General features: G+C 37.5%; 1 protein-coding gene across 1 annotated transcript in view; it reads left to right on the top strand.

Moving 5' to 3' along the window:
• The first annotated feature begins 332 nt into the window (after positions 1–332).
• Positions 333–23,446, top strand: part of LOC135076837 (NADP-dependent malic enzyme) — a 32,231-nt gene continuing 9,117 nt past the window's right edge. Inside the window, exons 1-8 of the mRNA XM_063971305.1 lie at positions 333–512; positions 7,068–7,242; positions 8,894–9,052; positions 11,226–11,407; positions 14,872–15,052; positions 16,659–16,787; positions 19,532–19,714; positions 23,179–23,401. Of these exons, the coding sequence (XP_063827375.1) occupies positions 484–512; positions 7,068–7,242; positions 8,894–9,052; positions 11,226–11,407; positions 14,872–15,052; positions 16,659–16,787; positions 19,532–19,714; positions 23,179–23,401 (1,261 nt within the window). The 5' untranslated portion in view covers positions 333–483. The remainder of the gene's footprint in view (positions 513–7,067; positions 7,243–8,893; positions 9,053–11,225; positions 11,408–14,871; positions 15,053–16,658; positions 16,788–19,531; positions 19,715–23,178; positions 23,402–23,446) is intronic.

Here is a 23,446-nt window from a genome sequence, read left to right as displayed (position 1 = left end):
CATGTCATTAAACTGTCAATATTTTTGTCAAGGCCGTCCTGTCAAAAAGAATTCATAGACAAATCTTTACTAGAGCTCGAACAATCGAGCTCACTGTATACCGGTAACGAATCTTACCGGTTTGTTAAAATGTATTTTCCTTGTTGATTAGGTACCCACCGTTTTTAAAGGCGAAAGACAAAAATTACATCCGCAAAATGCATATTGGCAGGGAGAAAATGGGGAGATGAGAAATGATAAAGTAATGTTACTGGACGATTAATCGATTAAGATTTTGATTGGATCTTTGATCAATGAGGCGCAGCCGAAATGTCAATCAGTCAAATGTCAGATCGTCAGTTAGCTGTCAGTCACATCACTGCCACCTGGATGGAGGGCGTTGCTTTGCAAATCTAAAATAATAAAAATATTATTCGTAATTACTCGCGTGCTCGCTGTCGTTGCTAAGGATTTCAGTTGTGTAGATGAAAAATATTTTTTGAAATGTTTTCCACCGTCCCCAGATCTCTTTTGTAAGTATCTTTTCATTTATTTTTGGAGTTTACATAACGTGACAGCTGTTTTTTACGTCCGATCTATAAACAAATTGAGCGTATATTTAATGAATACTTACTCTATTGAATCTTTTAAGAGTTATACTATAACATAGACATCTTTGGGATTCATTCGTTTTACAAATACTGACCCAAATTTATGTACGGTTGGCGGGATTCTATCGAGCGGTTTTCGGTCATACTGTTACTGAATTTTCTAGGAAGTGTAACGGCTTATTTGATTCATTTCAAGGTCTTTCTCCTGTGGCATTGTTCTATACGATCTTAGCTTAGTGAACTCTCCGTACGCCTGGTTCAAGTACGATTTCTTTTTAGTTATAAAACCTGTATTATTGTCTATCTCCTCAATGCCCTCAATTTGTTTTGGATTATGTAGTCTTACTTTGAAACGTTGTTTAAAAGAATAGTACGTATGTTTCAGCGCCCGAATTATTAATAAATATTATAAGAATACATGCAATTTATATGAAAATACATAAAGTATATTTTAACAGTAGGTTTCTACCAACTTTGATTTTTTTCTGTTGAATCCAAGTTGTTTAAATCCTTACAAAATGATTCCCAGACTATAGTGCAAAAAATAATTACCTAGGTATTACTATGAAAAAAAAAAAATAACTGAGAGTAAATGAAAAAAGTAAAGCTTGCTTTACTTTAGAGACAGTACAATCTCTTTTTAAGTGGTTATGATTAAAAACAAGCACTATACATTAATTTGCTTCCTTACATTTGCAGTGGCATTACCCTCTGATGCAATGCATAATATTACAACTGTCTTGTGACCAATATAAAAGATATATCATGTTAAAAAAAAAGATATTTAATTAATTTGCGAAATGTAATTTTAAATGTAATATTTAAAAAATAAATGAGAAGCTCTTGTGTTTATTATATTTTTTATGATCAAATTATAAATAATGACTTTTTATTGAATTTGGTTAACTTATAAATGTTTATGTAATGTAAGTAAATTAACTACCGGAATTTCATTTTGTGATCACCAATGTGTAAAAAACTGCAAAATAGAAATGGAAAAACTTTCAATCTATGCATTAACTATTTTTAGACTGTCCTTTTTGAACTTGGCATCATTACATGTTACTATGTTATGTTTTGCAGAAACTTCTGTTACAAATTGTAATTTTCCATGTTTATGAATGTGTATTCAATCCAATATTGATCCAAAGTTATTGTCAAGGACAAAGACCTGAATTTTTCGATGTTGTATTATAGAATTATTATAGGAAGATATTTTGTAAGTGTTAGTTCTTACAAAACACACCAAGTAACATTACCTGATATTGTATTTTTCGAAAGTTTCATCTTCATCTGAATTTTGTACATTTGAAGGTCAAGGAAATGTCAAGGCCAACAGACGAAAACGCGTCTTTCTAGTTTGCGATTCCAAAATATGAACATCAAAATTGAAGCTTACCTACAATTTCGTCATTCAATTTCTAGAAATTTAAATTTTTAATATCGCCATTAAATTCTTTTATAACATTATTTACACCTTTCTCCGCGCTGTTTAACGCGTGAAAATTGTTTGATCTACTCTATCTATCTATCTATCTATGTCAGCCTTTGGGTTCGCCTTCGAACATAGGCCTCCTCTTCAACCCTCCACCGTTTTCTGTCCCTGGCCACACGCATCCAGTTCACTCCAGCCTGCTGCCGGATATCGTCTGTCCATCGTTTAGGCGGTCTTCCCCTGCCGCGGGTGTTGTTGCGGGGTCTCCACTCCAGGGTCTTTCTGGCCCAGCGATCCTGGTTCATCCGTGCAATGTGTCCCGCCCATCTCCATTTACGGCTCTCTATCTCTTCCACCACGTCGCTGATCCTCGTCTTTTCTCTGATCCACTCGTTCGTTTTGTGATCTTGTAGGGAGACGCCAAGCATCTGTCTTTCCATTGCTCGTTGTGCGACTCGGAGTCTCTCAGCAGACTTTTCTGTCAGCGTCGTGGTCTCCATCCCATACACGAAGACCGGCAGTACACACTGGTTGAACACCTTGGTCTTTGATCTACTAGAGGACCAGTAATAAGCCAGGTGCTATTTAGGCGGGTGCTCAAAGTGGTGTTCACGATAACACCATTTTTTACAGTACAAAAAATCGTGAAAGCTATACCTATTTTCGGAGTGCTTTGGAGAGGTCCTTCCTAAGGCACACTGACCCGTTTTACAGAGAAAATGTAGACCTACCTACAGACGGAATCGCATTTTTTAAGGTGTTTAATAAGATACCCAATGACGAAATATATTTTCACGGTCTTCAAAATGAACGATCTAAAAAAAGAATTAGTGCCAATATTGAGATCAAAGTTAATAAAGACTAAAATAGAGCAATAACAAAGTCGCCGCACCTTGCGCTAGCAAAATCTTTACGGCGCACACCAGACCAGTGCTAAAAGTAGTCAAATGACATAACTAAAACGTCATAAAACGCATACTCGGGGAAACAGTAATTAACGGTGTACGTGCTAATAAATATGACGAAGTCTGACGGTCAAACCACAAAATAGTACCTAGTAACAGAAGAATCACCTGTATATTTCATTTTGCATATTAAGTAGACGGATAGACCGACGACATCATAAAGGTAGCAGGAAGGCACTGGACGCAGGCCGCTACCAACCGGACAACATGGAAAGCATTGGGGAAGGCCTATGTTCAGCAGTGGACGGACGTCCTATGGCTGAGATGATGATGATGATATCTATAGACAGACGCGTCCCAAGCGGTCGGCATTCGCGCTCGCATTGGTTTAGACAGTTTTGCGATTTTGGCGATATCGTGTCCATGAGCGTTGTGTGCGTTGCACGAGCACACTTTGTATGTAGATTGTCTTCTGCTCCTATCTATTTTGTGGTCAAACGCAGTGTTCCTGAATGTAACTTAAACTCTGACATTGAACATTATCTGCTGGGTATCGATTTCCTTTGTAAAGCCAACCGATGTATACTCATCGACGCGTTATAACGAGGTCTGCAATTTACGTAATCGCTATTATAAAACTGCTGATCAAATCGATTCAATCAGATAACTAGATTTTCAAGTTCAGTAGGCTTGATATCTATCTACGTTTCAACTAGCTATCAGTGGGTTATCTTATCTGCTATCTACAAGTCCCACCAGCTTTGTAAATATTTTAGTTCGTGACAGATTGACGGGTTGGTGTGTAAAGCCATGAATAGGTAGGTACCAATTGAATAAACTGTTTCGCCAATTATAAATAATAATTAGTTTCCAAAATAGCATAAAATAATACATTTTTAAAATGGCTAATTTCCATAAAATTTGTAATTTTATCATAAATATTAGCGAAATCTTATGTCCTTATAGCAGCCCCCCTAAACTAGTGGCACTTTTTGATCGAATCGAAAATCGAATCCGTCATAAAGTCAACTCCATACAAAAAAAGGCCTTTCGACCATCTTTCGACTGGTTTGCGATTTTAAAGTGCACTTTGTCTATCTAAACCCACAGGAGCGACAGCTTAACTACAAGTTCTTAATCGAGTGGTATTTTACCAACTTATAGACGAATTATTTCCTTACTAGCGCTAGAAGCCAGGTAGAGCATGATACCTAGTAATTTTCTACAAAAGTTTCCTACCTACAATAGGCAGGTTATTGTCTCTATTCACTTCAGTCTTTTCTCTGCTATTCAATGACATATTACGTACGAGGGACATTTTAATGCCTCTAATCTTCTTACTGAAACCTAAGTGACACCAGCTTCAACCGGTAAACTTCATGATAAAATTGTTATTGCTCCATCTATAGCAAAATGTACGGTCTTGCGATCCTAACTTCATTGATTACCGTAATAATTTGCGTTAGTTTCCTTCCACGATACTTGACGAAGGTCAGCTTACCTGAATCATCGAGATGATTCAATTTAAGCAAGTACGTCCACCGTAGTCTTGTCAACGTTCACATAAAAATTGATTGATTGCTGTGAATGCTAAGATGTAAAATGTAGGTACTTACTACTTTTTGAAAAATCTAAGAATTAGAGCATAGAGTCGTAAAGACTATTCTGTCTAAACGTGATCATTTGTTACTTTTGTTACATTTCGCGTGACTAAATCACCGTGCCTAATAAAGTATGTACACGGCTTCTGTAAATAAGAGTATGTAAATGACATTATCTGTTTGTTAGTCTTATGTAACGCAGACGTCACGGCCCAGCCCCCAGGTTTTTTCAGCCAAAGAACAGAAAAAATGCAAACATTGTTTAACAGAGAAAACATTAATGACATTATTCTGTTTTATGTTCAGAAGATGTTCTTGAATGTATACATATTTATATTTTACATACGTTACGGCTATTTACTGGCTCATGTCGCGACTCTACATTTAGTGAGTTTAAATAATTCAGCAGCATTTTTGGCAAAACCAGCTAAATGCAACATTTGTTGGCGTGCAAAAGATTTCGTACGTTTTCTTGATATTTTCTTAATATTACTTGAGACTTTTCATGTTTCGTAATTCTTAGTAAATTGTGCACATGTGTACACAAACAGTTTACGACAAAACCGTTTAAGTACATACGTCACCAGTTACACTCTGAATCATACGAGTTGAGTTTTCTTAAAGTTGTGCAAAACTACAGACAAATTTTCAATATGTAGCGCTATATTTTCTTGGAATATCACCAGCATCATCATAAATCACCAGAATCCGTCGTTGCCATGGTGTCTTCCGATCATCATCATCTCAGCCATAGGACGTCCACTGCTGAACATAGGTCTCCCCCAATGCTTTCCATGTTGCCCGGTTGGTAGCGGCCTGCGTTCAGCGCCTTCCTGCTACCTTTATGATGTCGTCGGTCCACCTTGTGGGTGGACATCCCACGCTTCCGATAAGGTGGTCTAATTGACACGTCCATTATATTCTTGTAATGTGACTTATGCCTGCGTTTTGTTTACGCGTTGGCATTGTGAGAATTAGCTCTTGGCACGTGAAACATCGTTATCATACTTGGCCCCGAAATAATTTCAACTAAGAAAAACTCCCTACTCCATAAACATACTAATGCTATTGTGATTTAATTTTAAACGTCGCTCTAGATGTTTGGGGTCGATGATATTTTGATGCGATGACATAAGAGGTCTTTCATACCATCTTTTTTTGGGTCTATTTCACTTTGATCACAAACATGGATTAGATCACCCAGTTGATCATAGGCGACGCTGGAGCTTTTTCCATGATCATCCATGGATAAGTAGTCCACTTTGATACCTAGGTGATCTCATACATGGGTGATTCATCATCATCATAATTTCAGCCATAAGACGTCCACTGCTGAACATAGGCCTCCCCTAATGACTTTCACATCGCACGGTTGGTAGCGGCCTGCATCCAGCGCCTTCCTGCTACCTTTATCAGGTCTTCGGTCCACCTTGTGGGTGGACGTCCTACGCTGCGTTTTTCATGGGTGATTAAAGGACACCAAAGAGTCGCCTATGATCACCTGGGTGATTCAATCCAGGCGATCAAAGTGAAATAGAGTTTTTTTTGCCGTTTTAGAGCTTCGCGACAAACCTACGAATTATGGCAGCATTAGTACCTACTAATGCTGCCATAATTCAGTCAACATTGTCTGCCGGTTAAAAATAAATAAGAAGTTACAATAGTGGGTTGACTATTGATTTAGATGTGGTTAACTGCATTTACCACGCATTCCTTTCGTTAGATAAATAGTAGACTTTATGGCACCCCGACAGGTGCAATCCTACAACAAGCAACCCAGGAACTTTTGACAATAGATTGCGTGGTATTTTTATGCTCTGTAGGAATTGTGGTAGTATAAACTTCCCAAAACGGAACCTAAACGTTGTCACTAGTTAAATAAATAGTTTTTATCTCACATTTACCTGGTATGATTATTATTCGCATGTTTTGCCAGCGAATATCTAAAAATGAAAATTTGAATGTACCTAAATACTACCTACTGTTCAGGTATCAGCAAGCTAGAAATTGCTACATTTAGGAACATCATTTAGTTGGTCTTCGTAAAATATAGGTAGTCAACTTCGTAGAACCGTAATCGCACTATAATTCTAGCCATAATCCTGGAAGTTACAATTTTTAATTAATGTGCATTAATTAATTTCTCAAGTGTTGGTCGTTAATCCATTATCAGAGCTCGTGATACCAAGTAACGTAATTAATGGCTAATACACTCGTAGTAACATCGAGTAAGCCCTATATCCCAATGCAGAGCGAACACCGTAACTGATTTAAGTGCATAAATAATGAAATTGTTTAAAAACTCTAAAATAGTTAATATTTATTGGTACGTTGTTTATTAATGTAATTTTTTTTTATTACATATCTTTCGAGTGGGGATTCCTTGATAGGACTAAAAGTATTAAAATCCAATGAAAATAGCAACAAGCCTTCAACAACATTGCGAAAATTACTTTCACAGTTCAGCAACAGTTATAAGAACTGTTGCTAGCTCAATTGTTATGATATTGAACTTTAACTAGTCAATTTGTTACAGATGTTGTTCCAACGCGATAGTCCCGAACCGGGCGGTAGCGTTGGCGCTAGCGAAATGTCCCGGGTTCGAGTCTTCGGCGGTGCCTTGCCGGGAGTACCACGAGGTCACCGGCAACATAATCTGCCCCAACGTAGTGCGAGGTATCGATCACCTGAGGGACCCTCGATTAAATAAGGTCAGTATTGTGGAAATCATTGGGGGAGGCCTATGTTCAGCAGAAATGATGATGATGATGATTACACGGTACATAAGTATACTACTTATAATCCATTGTGTGTACGGGTGCTCTTAGATCTCATAGCCACGTATACTGAAACATAGCTCAAACATAGTCTAGTAGAATGAGTTTTGAATGTACGCTCAAACTGAAGCGACAGCATATCAATTGCAGTTTTCAGCGTCATTACTCATAAAACTTATTTATTTTTTGCAAATAGGCTTTTAAAAAGCGCTTTTACACGTCCCAGTATTATTTATCCTATCACTGCTTTGAAACAATAAATGGGCCAGTGCTGATATAAGAAGAAGAAGCGCAAGAAACTCGGTCATTTCAGAACACGAGCCGACTAGACCCTCGGTTAAATCAGGTCGGAATACACTAAATATCCTGTGAAAAAGTAATTTATCTATTTACTAACGCCCGTATTCACAAACGATGCTTGCTTAAGTGAAGCAGCAAATCGAACGCACAGCGTTCAATAGAGCTCTGTGATTGGTTGATATGTCATCCTGTGCGTTTATGCGCACTGTGAGACATAGTAATGTATGTGAATACGGGCGTAAGTTATCAACTAGGTGAGTCGAGTGTTCCATCTTAACCTCCGACCCTCAGGTGAGATTGAGGTCAAAGGCAGACTTAGTTCCACGTAAAAGAAAAGCGTGTATTCCACTGAATAGGTCCATTAATTCAAGTATTTTGTAATGAGCAGTTTTGTAGTAAGAAGTTTCTGTACCACGAGGTCGCAGTCAACAATCTGCCCGAGTTAGATATCGATCATCTGAGACCCTCGCTAGGTTAAAATAAGGTCAGTCACTGTGACTACGCCATGGAGTAGGTCAGTGTTTGTAAAGATTTAAGCTGCTAATATTGCTTTAGTAGCTACCTGAAAATAAATATTGTTTCGACATGCGATCCGACAGTCACATCAACAAAATTTTGTAGTCTAAAAATAATATCATCCTAACATGAGGCTCTTGCGGAAGTTACAATTACATAAACTATCTGACCAGGCGACCGCACAACTGATAATTCTAAAATTGTGGTCTAGTTTTAACATATTTGGCAATTCATTATCTTCGTTATAAGTTACTTTTTACCTATTATGTGTAATTTACCCTTACCGAATAAGGTAAAAGTTTTGTCATTACATCAGCAGTTGGAGGATAATAATAATTTTACCCTGTTTTTGGGAATTACGCATTTGGTTAACGTGTTGGTTTTTTCTGTAACTAAAACCGTTATTAGGTAAATGTAAAATTGAGGAAATATTGTAAAGTTGACGATATGATTAATGATATTTTAGCTTACTATTCTAGTAAGTATAGGTACTTTTTGGAGATTATTTCTTTTAGTTTTCTTGTATATTTAATGTAAAAATGTAATCTGTAATGCTCACTCAACACAACTACTGCGACACAGGCCTGCGAGCCTAGTGCAGAAGCTGTGGTTTATTACATCACAGGAAATGATATTTGTGAATAAAGATTATTTATTATTTATTATTTTATTTAGTTTAGTTTATGTTATTTTTTATTGTGCTAATTTATTGTTTCTTTTTTTTATGTGCCAAATAAATTATTCTTTCTTTCTTTCTTTCTTTCTTTAGGGTCTCGCCTTCACATTAGAAGAGCGCCAAGCCCTTGGCATCCACGGTCTCTTGGCGGCGAAATTCAAAAGCCAAGAGGAGCAACTGGACATCTGCAGGATATCAGTGGATCGGTACGAGGACAACCTGAATAAGTACCTCTACCTCGTCGAGTTACAGGTGACTAGACGTGAATAAGGTACCAGTCTTGTGAACATTTGATGTTATTCTTTAGACATAGTCCTTTTAAGACATATGACCAGACCACATCGTTATGTACGTAATCATAGTACTTTTAGTATGAAGACCACATTGCATTGCATCGCTTGTGCCTGCGGTGCATGGCCTGTTACGGCCAAAATTGATAGTTATAATATCTACCAAACGATAAATAAGAGGAATAATAATTATGAAACTTATGTCAAGTATGCATCAGTCTCTCTCTAGTAAATAAATTGTGTATATATGGTGGCCCTAAGTGAGATATGACGATTTGTGATTAAAACATAATATAACTGCACTTGATGCATAGGTTTATCTTACAATGGTATGATTTGAAACTGTGACGAAAAACCTTGATAATTATTGCGACTTTCTAGCCACATACTTGTATTCAGCCTTTTTTAAAGTGCAAATAACATTTTGATTGATAAATGAATGTGTGATTTACACACATTCATTTATCAATCAAAATGTTATTTGCACCCCACACTAAAAGATACAATCATTTATTGTACTGTTTTGGAGACCATAATCAACGTCATTTCTGCGATTGATAAAAATGATAAGTGATCAAAATATTGAAGATGGCTTATCCGCCGAACTATTGCGTAGAAGATAGCAATTTGAGTGTTATGTGTATTGTTATCATAGACAGGTAGGTAGACAGTATGGAAGTGGCTAGTTAAATTGTAGCTTAAATAGATTTTTTTACGTCTAAAAGCTGTTATCGAATTTAAAACGTATTTAGGGTAGATCAAAATTCCCGCCTTAGGCAGTTCGATTATTTCAAGTGATTTATAATTTTCAAATTAGATCAAAATTGTCTTCCAGCGCTCCTTGGCACACGCCATTTGGGCTACCATCTCCTATTATGTCGTAACGTTATTTTTTTGATAGAGTGCACCATTTTGGCACCTTTTGTCGTCTGGCAAGTGGCAAGTATATCGACCTATAATCTTGCTCTACCCTAAGACAGACACACTCTAGCTAGACTAGTATTTAAAAAAGCTATAACTAAGTTTCAATAAAATATGCAGTTATAAATAATTCTATCTCACATGAGTGAGTAAGTCTTAGAATAAAAGGACGGCATTCTATAACAAATTTTGAAGCTTGATCCAATCTCAAGACATCAATATTTAGACTAATAACATGAATGCATCTATTTTTGAGTCTTGATTCACTATCGGGCTTATGGTATGGGGACGACTAGATGAAGGTGCTTTGTAATGGCTAAAATAGAATATTTTTTCCACATACTTAATTATAACTTTAACGTCAATGCTAACTAGTGGTCTATTTATAAAACGATGGTAGGAAGGAATGGATAAAGTAATTGGTCACAGTCGAATCAGATACTAAATTAATTTTCAAGGTTGCATTGAGATTTTATAGTTCAGACCAATTTTATCGGCCATAATGTTTTTTCCGGCTCGAAGGTCCAAAGAAAGGGTGCTTGTGCGTATGATTGACAAATGTTGAAATTAAAACGTTAATATTCAAAAATACAAGATGTGAAAGAAACGTAAATCAATAGAAGGGACGAAATTGGTTAATGAAAAAAAAATACAATTTCGTTTTTGTTGGGCAGTTGCGCGGCGTCATCAAATTTTACAGTCAAACTGTGACATTAGTTTCCATACAATAATTTACTCTCGTTTAAACTTCAATTAAACAAAATTAACCTACCTAAATTAGGAGTCCGTGTTTACGTCATTATGTAGTCACATAAAGGCTATGGAAACGTACATAGACAATCATATATCAATATTTTCCCCTATCCTTGGATCAAGGAAATAAACTCCTTCCTTAATTACAAGGAAATAGTCTTGAAGTTGTTGTACTGATTCTTAATTACCCATCAAATCTTTTTCCTTGATACTACTGTGACTCCATATCTGTGACTGTGACAAAGAAAAATAAATAAGACATCTATAGTGATTTTAGTAGTTAAAGACAGACCATTCTATAAAGGACGTGTTCTGAATTCATTTGTTTTAACCAAAGATCTATTAATGGACAAAACCCTCCAAGAATTTCTGGTCCAAGGTCCTGCCCTGCCTACATCTTGGTGCTTCCCGCGATCTCTACTAGACCTAATATATTATTTATTCCTATTAAATTATTGCAGGACAGAAATGAGAAACTATTCTTCAGACTCCTGGCTGAGAACATTGAAAAATATCTGCCTATTGTATACACACCAACTGTGGGACTGGCCTGCCAAAGGTTCGGTCTCATCTACAGAAGACCTAGAGGTCTCTTCATCACCATCAATGATAAGGGGCATATATTCAACATTCTTAAAAACTGGTAAGTAACTTCGTGGTAAAATAAAAAGACACCCTAAAAGTACCAGGGCAACATAATTTTACAGGCATTTCTAGTATAAGATCCCGCTATACAACGACCTTCACCGAGATGCTTATTTGATGAAACATATTTTATATTCAATTTAACATGTCAATAATTATATTGCTTAAGGGTTGCCTAATAAATTTCAGTCCAGGATATGATTAATTAATCATTAAAAATAGATTTTTTTTTAAATATTTCATCGGTTTGACTATTAAACAAACTCCATACCAATCGAAAGTATGAAGCCCATAGAATATGCAAACGTTAGGTTGCCTATTCTTTTCCAGTCATAACTCTCGGGTTGCCAGGTATAAACAGGTAAATTGATAGAGCATTTTGCACCGGTCTGATAATTTAATCAAATTTAAATTAAAATAAAGATTATTTCATTATGAACACGGTGGTATAGGGTTGCCTGCAAAAAATCAGTCCTAAATGACGGTTGTCGAATTTTGTAAAGTGAAATTAAAACTGAAAGGTGACATTTTTCGAGTAGTTGGCAACATTTGGGAAAGACGAGTTGTATGAGGCGTTTGTGTGTCTTGTTAAGAGGTATCGCTTGGGTGAAGAAATTTCTCCAGTGTTGCCATGCTTTGGGAGATTTGGTCCAAAAATGTCGAAAGTGGAAATAACGACTTCCGGTCAAAAATTTGGATGACGCCTCCTGCAAAAGGGTCGTGCAAGTGATATTTGACCATTTTCATCTCGATCACCTGGCAACACTGGCAGCTACGGGGAAAAGTATTTTTTTTCGACATGGGTGTCTTTAAAGTTAAGGACGGACAGAAGGAGATATGGCAGAAAAAATCCAAAAATGGGGTTTGGTCGGTTATACGACCCAGATTATGGGAAAAATCCGAAAATTCATAAAATCAAGATGGCGACCGAGTGAGCGGTCATTTTGTAAAAAGTTTCAGATTTCTGATTTTTCAAATGCATTTTTTGGGCAGTTGGCAACATTTGGGAAAGTCGAGTTGTATGGAGCGATTACGTAGTTTGCTAAGGAGTATCGTTTGGAAAAACAACATTTTCCAGTGTTGCCATACTTTGAAAGATTTGGTCAAAACATGTAAAAAATGGAAATAACGACTTTTGGTCCAAAATTTGGATGACGCCTCCTGCAAATAGGTAAAACTAATGACATTTGACTATTTTTATTTCGATTACCTGGCAAAACTGGCAGTTACGGGGCCACAAAATTTTGGGACTTGGGTGGTTTTAAGGAATTGTTTCACGGGATTGGTTTAAGTTAGAAAAAAGTAAAAATGGGTTTCGGCGCGGAAAATGGTCTAGATTAAGCGAAAAATGCAATAAGTATGGCAACACTGGAAAATGTTGTTTTTCCAAACGATACTCCTCAGCAAACTACGTAATCGCTCTGTACAACTCGACTTTCCCAAATGCTGCCAACTGCCCAAAAAATGCATTTGAAAAATCAGAAATCTGAAACTTTTTACAAAATGGCCGCTCACTCGGTCGCCATCTTGATTTTATGAATTTTCGGATTTTTCCCATAATCTGGGTCGTATAACCGACCAAACCCCATTTTTGGATTTTTTCTGCCATATCTCCTTCTGTCCGTCCTTAACTTTAAAGACACCCATGTCGAAAAAAAATACTTTTCCCCGTAGCTGCCAGTGTTGCCAGGTGATCTAGATGAAAATGGTCAAATATCATTTGCACGACCCTTTTGCAGGAGGCGTCATCCAAATTTTTGACCGGAAGTCGTTATTTCCACTTTCGACATTTTTGGACCAAATCTCCCAAAGCATGGCAACACTGGAGAAATTTCTTCACCCAAGCGATACCTCTTGACAAGACACACAAACGCCTCATACAACTCGTCTTTCCCAAATGTTGCCAACTACTCGAAAAATGTCACCTTTCAGTTTTAATTTCACTTTACAAAATTCGACAACCGTCATTTAGGACTGATTTTTTGCAGGCAACCCTATACCACCGTGTTCATAATGAAATAATCTTTATTTTAATATAAATTTGATTAAATTATCAGACCGGTGCAAAATGCTCTATCAATTTACCTGTTTATACCTGGCAACCCGAGAGTTATGACTGGAAAAGAATAGGCAACCTAACGTTTGCATATTCTATGGGCTTCATACTTTCGATTGGTATGGAGTTTGTTTAATAGTCAAACCGATGAAATATTTAAAAAAAAATCTATTTTTAATGATTAATTAATCATATCCTGGACTGAAATTTATTAGGCAACCCTTAAGCAATATAATTATTGACATGTTAAATTAAATATAAAATATGTTTCATCAAATAAGCATCTCGGTGAAGGTCGTTGTATAGCGGGATCTTAGACTATTCGATTTTTTCGGGACTATACAGACCGAGAAAAATATTTTCCTATTTCTTACTTCAAAACTAGATTTAGAATAAACGTTTTTTTCTGGACAAGCGGCCAAAAGCCTTTTATGACCTTCAAAGTTAAAAACGATGTTGGGATCATCAACACGTTAAAGAATTACTTAATATTGTTCATTATGCTGAATAATTTTAAAAGGCTAATTAGTCTGTTAGTTAAAATTCTGAAGAGTGGCATTGTTTTGTGTTTCTTCAATAGGAAGTCCGTTTTCGACAACATTTTACATTTTAATTGACTGAATAATGGGTATTTTTAAATCAATTTTTACTTTTATCATAAAAGCGACCAGTGTCTTTTTAAAGTCCTGTAAGTTACCTTTGCACGCCTAAACCACTGAAGTAATTTTGAATGCTATTGTTAAAGACTTAGGCCCTTTTCACACGTCCCGGTTGCCGGCTAACCGGCGCCGGGTATCCGGTGGTGAAGTGTATGGGCATGGTACGTAGCTTTCACATGTTCCGGCGTAATTAATCCGGCATGCCCATACACTTCACCACCGGGTACCCGGCGCCGGTTAGCCGGCAACCGGGACGTGTGAAAAGGGCCTTACTGTAACACCAAAAGCTATTGGTTTGTCATCATTTCAGCCTAGTCCAATGCTAGAGTAGATGTAAGTCTCTCCCAAAGAACGCCACAAAGCACGATCTTAATATCTTTTCACCATAAGGCCTGGTATCCATGAATGCGGAGGGAAGACGTGTATGAATAACTAATCAGAGTTCGTTATTACCACATCACCTCACCGCTCATCTTTGGTTCGAAAATCTGTAGCCTAATTCACGTATTTTGACACAGTCAAAATCTCGTTGACGTTTAGAAGTCGTCCTATTTAAAAACAGTTGTAAATCCGTATTCACAAGGGTCATTTTGATAGAAAGATTACTCGATAGGATCGCAACTCAGTGATTTGTTGTCGTTGAAGTTTTGTTACGTGAATAAGGCTACTGATTGGCTATTTAAACACATCTTTTCTCTGGTGCAAACTGGGCTTTACAGTGTGGTGTATAATGTAATTTTATTTTAGGCCAGAACCCGATGTCCGAGCGATCGTATTCACTGATGGCGAGCGTATCCTCGGGTTGGGCGACCTTGGCGCGTACGGCATGGGAATCCCTGTGGGGAAGCTGTCTTTGTACACCGCGCTCGCTGGCATCAAGCCCCACCAATGTCTGCCCATCACCTTGGACGTTGGTACCGATAATCAGGTCAGTACACAAATGCTAAAGTCCGGTCGCCGAGCAAATATAATTTCGTCCAATGACCCCAAGCTACCCATCCTTATCGCCCACGTGTAATTGTATTGCTGTCGCGCTCGCACAGTCGCGACAGCAATATAATTACGCGCAAGTGATTCGCCACGTTCGTGACATTCGTGAGACACTCGCACGTAATTATATTGCTGTCGCGACTGTGCGAGCGCAATACAATTACACGTGGGCGATAAGGATGGGTAGCTTGGGGTCATTGAACGAAGTTCTATTTACTCGGCGACCGGACTTTAGATTAAAAGATACACTACATCCTGACGTTCGTATTCACTGATGGCGAGCGTATCCTCGGGTTGGGCGACCTTGGCGCGTACGGCATGGGAATCCCTGTGGGGAGGCTGTCTTTGTACACCGCGCTCGCTGGCATCAAGCCCCACCAGTGTCTGCCCATCACCTTGGACGTTGGTACCGATAATAATCAGGTCAGTACACAAATGCTAAAGTCCGGTCGCCGAGCAGATAGAAATTCGTCCAATGACCCCAAGCTACCCATCCTTATCGCCCTCGTGTAATTGTATTGCTGTCGCGCTCGCACACTCACTGCGGCCGCCCGTCGCACAGTCGCGTCAGTACATAAATGCTAGATAGCTAGTTTTACTTTGTTCCCAAGGAATATACTTTCATAGAAATGGAAAATGATTGGAATTGTAGATCAATATGTCACTTGGCAACAAAATTTTTGCGCTTTTCATCAACAGTATTATTGTCCTGAAGGGATAAGAAAGCTGTATTTAGGTCGCGTCTTTACTTAAACATGAGTTATTTTGGTAGTGTCTTACTTGATCTCGTATCACAGAAGTTAAATGAGAAGGGAAGCAAGAAACACAAATGAAATAGTCGTGCGTGAATTCGACAGTTAAACTATTTTTAGAAATATCGTTGGAAATAGCTGACATTTTCCTTAATCTCATATCGTTATGTAACGATAAAATTGTGGTATGTAGTTTGAGAAATTAGCACGTAAGTCTAAAGTCAATAAAATTACTGTGAAGGCTATAGTGGAGTGATTTAATATTGTATCATAGAAATAAGTTGCTGTGAGAATTTGTCGCGCTACGTAAAGACACGTAAATGTCAAGGTTTCTGGAAAGTATTGTAATTAAGACAAACAAAATCTCATTAATTTAATGATATAGCGTCGTAGTTTTGACACATGATTTTTATTTTCTTTTAACTTTGTTGAACTACTCCGCTTATATTTAAAAACGCTCTGTAACTTGGATTTAACAAAGCAAGTTTTGAATGAGATCCAATTTTGAACTAAAACATCTATCTGATACAGTCCCAGTGCTATTTTCTGACTTACGCGACTAATGTCATTGAGTGCATTACACATAACGTGTTCGCGTGCTCACATACATTACATTTCCGTATTATGCATTCACCTTTATTCGCGGATCAATTTATTCCGCGCCGCGTATAATTTAGCCTATCCTGTCACCTATAGCCCGCGTCGTATTATGAATGGTATGACATAACAATGTCACAAAAACGTGTCGTTCCAAAACGGTTCTTAAGTCGCTAACGCAAGGTGTCTTTTCAGGATCTTCTGGAAGATCCGCTGTATATCGGATTGAGACAAAAGAGAGCGCGAGGCAAGGAGTACGACGAGTTCATTGATGAGTTCATGGAGGCGTGCGTGCAGAGATATGGACAGAACACACTGTTGCAAGTAAGTTTGTATATTTTGTTATTACTATAGCGAAACTGTTAGTTTGAGTTTCATAGGAAACTTTGACCTAAATAACATGGTGACGTTATCTGCCTTGAGGTAGCAAGAAAGTTAAGGCTAATTTACACATATAGGTAGTTAAGTAGGTAACTAAATTTTAATACGTGTAAATCAGCCTTTAGAGCAACTGTAGATTTCTTTACTATTCAGGAATAAAGATATCTTTTTGGCATTTAAAAAAAAATTCTAGCAAAAATGATCCTTATAAGCCTGTTTTGGTTTCTAGACTTCGATAAACCAGTCAAAACCAGTTTTCCCATTTCTAGACGAAATCCGCAGTGTTACGTGCAAGCATTCGACGCATTCGATAAGTCCACTATCTTATCTTTTACGTCGATTATAGTGCGTTGTTTATTTTCAATCCGATTGCTAATTCAGATAGTGATAATGATAAAACTGTCAAGGACAATTGGCTTTTAATTACCCACTTAATCACTGAAACTAATACTGTTTCAAAATAGAAAGATTAACAAATAAATTAGTTGTTTGATGTGCCGTTTCAGCTGTTAATTATTTTAATCCGATAGTCATTGATGAGTAAATACTGCTTTACATAGTCATTAAAACCTTATGTTGCGAGGAACCTTTCACTTTTAATTTTATTTTATGTTATATGCATCAAGCGGGAAAAACTTGACCATCATTGGTTGGGTTTTTATTGGCCGTCCAGCAATCTTGGCTACACAGGAGTTGCAGTGGTGGGAATAGGCCCGTTATCTACGCACTTTGGTTTTGAATGGAAAAGTTTGTAATCGGCAAATTGTGATCAGCTGATCAGTTATCAATAGAATAACTGATAATCTATTCACTGGAAATGCGTTTGACGTGTGACTGATTGTTGTGCAATCGCCCACACACGTTTATCACGTGATTTCGGTACCTTTGCCGCGTGATGTGCCCAAATCGCGTATTCATGTAAAATCGTATACTAATAAATACACATCTGTGATCATTAAAATCAACGTAATGGTGTTGCTATGCAAAGTAATCTAATTAGAATTCTCTATAGGTATTACATTACATATCTATATGGGTCATTAGTCCAGCTGTTCACACATGTTCTGTTTTGGCTAATATTCTGTCATAAAAATAATCTATCCTATACATAGTCATACAAATTGTGCAATGTACCATTTTACTATCCAGCCGTCAGTGGTTGAAACGCTATTCGTTGCTATCAAGTTGCTATGGGTTTACTCCGAAACGTGATTCTTTATTTATGGCTCTATTTGTCAGTTGCTAATGAAAACATTTCGGATGTGTGCGAAAAACTAGTTACATCCGGATGTAAAGGGAGTAACCAACTGCCTTGTTCTATCGGTTGTTGTTAACGGTGTATTTTTTTTTATATACCATAGCGTCTGTTACTAAAAGGTGAAGGTAGCAGGAAGGCGCTGGATGCAGGCCACTACCAACCGGTCAACATGGAAGTCATTGGGGGAGGCCTATGTTCAGCAGTGGACGTGCTATGGCTGAAATAATGATGAGCCTCTGTTACATTTATGACTGCTGAAAGTGCTCACAAAAATAGAATAACGTTTTTCTGTTAAAAACAGGAAAAGACAAGCCAAAAAAAGTAGAGGCCGCATCTCATTAATTATATTTTTACCTCTAAATAAGGCTAGGCGAAACGTTACGCATGACGTTACGTTTTATCTATTTAAAGACATTATGTAACCAAAGATATGTCACCGTAAGATTGTAAAAACCGTTAGATTACAATCTAACTCGCGAGATTATAAACTGTCGAACGATTGTGAACAGTAACATACTGCTAACAATTTAATGCATTATTTTAAGATAAAATATTTACACGGTTATGAACAACCGATAGGAGTAGGCATGCAAGGTCATTCCAGAAGACCATATTCGTTCATTCATCAGAAGTTAAAAATCTCAGTAGACAGTTCTGAAATTTGAAAACAACGCGTTAGTTGTTCTATTAACGCTTTGTTCACATTGCCAAGAATCAAGATCCATTTGACAATCATCATTTCAGCCTCACTCAGAACATAGGCCTCCCCCATTGATTTCCGTGTTCATCGATTGGTAGCGGCCTGCGTCCAGCGCCTTCCTGCTTCCTTTATGATATCGTCGGTCCCCCTTGTGGGTGGACGTCTCACGCAGCGTTTTGCCCCATTGGCCGTCATTTCTGCGTACTATAGGCCCTACCCATTGCCACTTCAGCTTGCTAATCCGTCGGGCTATGCCAGCGACCTGTGGCTGAAATGATGATGATGATGATTTAACATATTAAAAATCTTTTCTGTATCTCAACTAACATTGAGTTGGCTATCGAGATGATCCTTGTTTTGTTGTGTATTGTTTAGGTAGTGTTATGTGGATAGGTATAGATAGCATTCCAACCTTGTAGGTACTAGTGATAATTTAAGGGAAACCTGTTATTGGCCATGTTACGTGGTAAATTAGACTAGGCGCAGACCACCGATTTTTAGTTGGCCGATAGTTGTGCCCAATTTTAAATTGTATAAAGAATCGGCCAAATCGAATCGGTGTAATGTGCGCACTTCCATACATGCCCATACTGATCAACTGCCCGACTAAACTATCGGCCGACGAAAAATCGATGGTCTGAGCCTAGGCTTAATGTATTACATGTTAAAATTGTACGAATACGCTGTTGGTTTTCTCAATAAAATAAAATCTATTAACCCATTCCACAGTTCGAAGACTTCGCCCTAGCGAACGCCGGCCGGCTCCTCAAGAAGTACCGCAACAAGTACTGCACATTCAACGATGACATCCAAGGCACTGCCAGCGTGGCGGTCGCCGGGCTAATGGCCGCCGTTCGGGTGACGAAGCGGAAGCTCAGTGAGAATATTTATCTGTTCCTTGGTGCTGGCTCCGTGAGTATACGTTGTGGTGACTTGGTCCACGCTAGTCGAATGTTTGTTAGATGAAGGCACTTGTTCCACCGCTGACAAGGAAGCGGCAACTAGCGACTATTTTCTTGCTCAAGTGTTAATAAAAAAAGTTACATTTATTGATATTCGATCGCTGAATGTTCAATATTGGTGAATACTCTCTCCAGTTCTAGACACTCTGTTTATCGCAGTGACAAAAACTGACAAATTTTATATTTTCAAAGCGATACTCGCTTGGCGGACTCGCCAACCAGTTGTCATTTTTGTCTACCGTGCGAATCGCCTGTCGTTCTCGCACACTCGCTTGAAGTCCAGCGACAAAACTATCGGAACCATACACTCTTCTTGTTAACTCGTATCTGGTTACTATCTACTCACTTCTTGTTCGTCGTCGGCGGTGGGACAAGTGCCATAATGTTGATTAACCCTTTTATACACCTATTTTATCCCACTGCTGGGCAATGCTGGGAAATTCCCTCCAGTTATAATTATTATTTGATGTGATTAGATATAATAAGTAGTCAACAAAAGTAATCAACTAATATCTGGGAATTTTTGTGGCCTGATAAGGACCTACACTCTAATAATACTTTTATTAAGCTCTTGATTTTGATGCTATAAGTAATATAAATGCTAAAGGCAATTTGTAGTGGGATTATAATAGGTGAGATTTGTTTTATCCATATAAATATTTTCTAAGTATGGAATGAGTAGTAAAAGTAATAGTTAATTAATTGATGTGGACCCAGTTCACCACGTAAATAACAAAGGAATTACTAGTGCCATAGAAATATGTATTAAATGGATGCCTTTATAGTCCAGTCAAAATAGACATGAACCCTGCAATAATTCGCATACAGCTGAAAATTGGTACGAATGTTCGGAGCACCATTATGAATTAACTGTGAAAAGTCCCCATCGATCCGACATGTGCTAAAAAAAAAATTCAAGGTAAAACTAAAAAAATACGGGTTTTTGAGATTTTCAGCCAAACGGTAAGTTTTATCACAAAAATATGTATGACAAGGTTTAAGACCATACAATTATCTATCAAAATTGTCTATACACTTTCTCCTAAGAGTCAGCGTTTCTGAGATTCGATGATCCGAAGAGTCAAAAAAGTGTTATTTTCATAACGGTCTTACACTTAAATCCAATGTGATATCGCCTCGTGGCACGACTCAGCATTGTATCATGATGTGTTGTCGACGTCGAATATAAAATGATCAACCTCAATGTCGTTTGTCATCTTTAATTGTTGAAAAATGTTTGCAACTTAGACAAAGGATTGCACCGTGAGTTTCTAAGATACAAAGTTTTCGTGTCTATTATGTTTAAGAGCTCTTATATGCACACGTCACTACTCTACTTGTAACTCTATGGTCACTCTTTTAGCCCGGTCAAGTCAGAAAATCCAGGGTATAATAATTCGCATAGAGCTCAAAATTTGTGTGAATGTTGAGAACACCATCCTAAATGAAATGTCAAAAGTCCCCAACGATCCGTCATTTGAAAAAAAAAAATTACGAAGTCCAAGTTTTTTGCATTTTTCCGCCAAACAGTAAACTTATCATAAGAAATGATAAGAAATAGTAGTAGATCATAAAATTATCTATTAATATTGTCTTTGCCCCTTTTTCCTAAGAGTCACCGTGTATGTGGTAACGATGCAAAAAGTTGGAGAATTCGCATTCTGTTAAGTACTCCACAAGTCCACAACTTCAACTCTATTAAAATAGTTTTGATTTTAACAGGATAACAAATACATCTTAAAAAAGGCCTACTGGGGAAACCTGGTAAAAAAAATGCGCCAAATAACCCTCATAGGTGTTGTGGAAACATGTGCGTATAACGAGAACATCTTAACTAACTTTTTGAATCGTTCTACCTCATAACCGGTGACTCTTAGGAAAAAGGGGTAAAGACAATTTTAATAGATAATTTTATGAGCTACTATTATTTCTTATCTATTTTTATGATAAGTTTACTACTTGGCCAAAAAATGCAATAAACTTGGGACTTCGTAAACTTTTTTTTTTAATGACGGATCGTCGGGGACTTTTGACATTCATTTAGGATGGTGTTCTCAACATTCACACAAATTTTCAGCTCTATGCGAATTATTATAATCTGGACTGTCTAACTTGGTTGGGCTAAAAGAGTGACCATAGAGTTATAAATGGTATAGTGACGTGTGCATATAAGAGCTTTTAAACATAATCGACACGAAAACTTCGTATCTTAGAAACTCACGGTGCAGTCCTTCGTCAAAGTTGTACCCATTTTTCGATAATTATAGATGACAGACGACATTGAGGTTGATCATTTTATATTCGACGTCGACAACACATCATGATACAATGCTAAGTCGTGGCACGAGGCGATATCACATTGGATTTAAGTGTAAGACCGTTATGAAAATAACACTTTTTTGACTCTTCGGATCATCGAATCTCAGAAACGCTGACTCTTAGGAGAAAGTGTATAGACAATTTTGATAGATAATTGTATGGTCTTAAACCTTGTCATACATATTTTTGTGATAAAACTTACTGTTTGGCTGAAAATCTCAAAAACCCATATTTTTTAAGTTTGACCTTGAATATTTTTTTTAGCACATGTCATATCGATGGGGACTTTTCACAGTTAATTCATAATGGTGCTCCGAACATTCGTGCCAATTTTCAGCTGTATGCGAATTATTGCAGGGGTCAAGTCTAATTTGACTGGACTATTATAATAGTGCTTAGTAATTAATTACACATTTTTTCAGATTAGTTTACTTTTTGGCACTCATGGCTTATTTTTAGATGTTATTTTTATTTTATTATGTATTCTTAGGAAAAAACAATTGAGATTTTGACAACGTGACGATTGTTAATTAAGAAGCAATTACTTGTTAACGTATTTAAATTAGAGTATGACGAAATGTTAATGTAAGGTGAATTTAAAAAGATTACGATATACTTTTTAAACTGGTAAGATCCGGTGTTCTGTATCGTGCAATATAACGTAAATAGTTGTAAGGATTCATACTTGAATACATTTATCGTTGCACTTGTACCTCTTGTATGAGCTAGCAAAACAAATGAAAAACGATTAAAAAATACTAGTTTCAGAGACATTGTTAGTCTACGTTATTACGATATTTTCTTTTATTGTCATCGATATCGCGAATCTAACCAGTAGCTGCGATGCGAGACAAGCTCGGTATAGCCTTAATTTTTAACTATCTCAATAATAACCCCTTTACAAATTATTTCATTTTTTTTCTATACATATCTTTTTTATAGGCCGCCAACGGTATCGCCAACCTGACAGTGGCCGCGATGGTAGCTGACGGTCTATCAGAGAGAAAACCCCGCGATAGTCTAATTTTTCACTGTCTCAATAATATCCCCTTTACAAATTATTTCATTTTTTTTCTAACCATATCTTTTTTATAGGCCGCCAACGGTATCGCGAATCTGACGGTGGCCGCGATGGTAGCTGACGGTCTATCAGAGAGACAGGCTCGGGAAAGAGTCTACATGTTCGACGTGGACGGTCTACTCTCTACGAGACGCGAGGGCGGTGTGCCTGAGCATGCGAAGAACTTCGGCAAGGATATCGAGCCGGAGTCCGACTTTGAGAAGTGCGTCGCTAAGATCAAGCCTAGCTGTTTGATTGGTAAGTTCAGCTATAGCTTCAAAAGGTGTTATTACAATACAGTGT

This window comes from Ostrinia nubilalis, chromosome 12 (genome assembly GCF_963855985.1).
Source record: "Ostrinia nubilalis chromosome 12, ilOstNubi1.1, whole genome shotgun sequence".
In the NCBI taxonomy this organism is placed as follows: domain Eukaryota; kingdom Metazoa; phylum Arthropoda; class Insecta; order Lepidoptera; family Crambidae; genus Ostrinia; species Ostrinia nubilalis.
The sequence above is the reverse complement of the archived record's forward strand: the minus strand, read 5'-3'. Positions and strand labels throughout refer to the sequence as shown.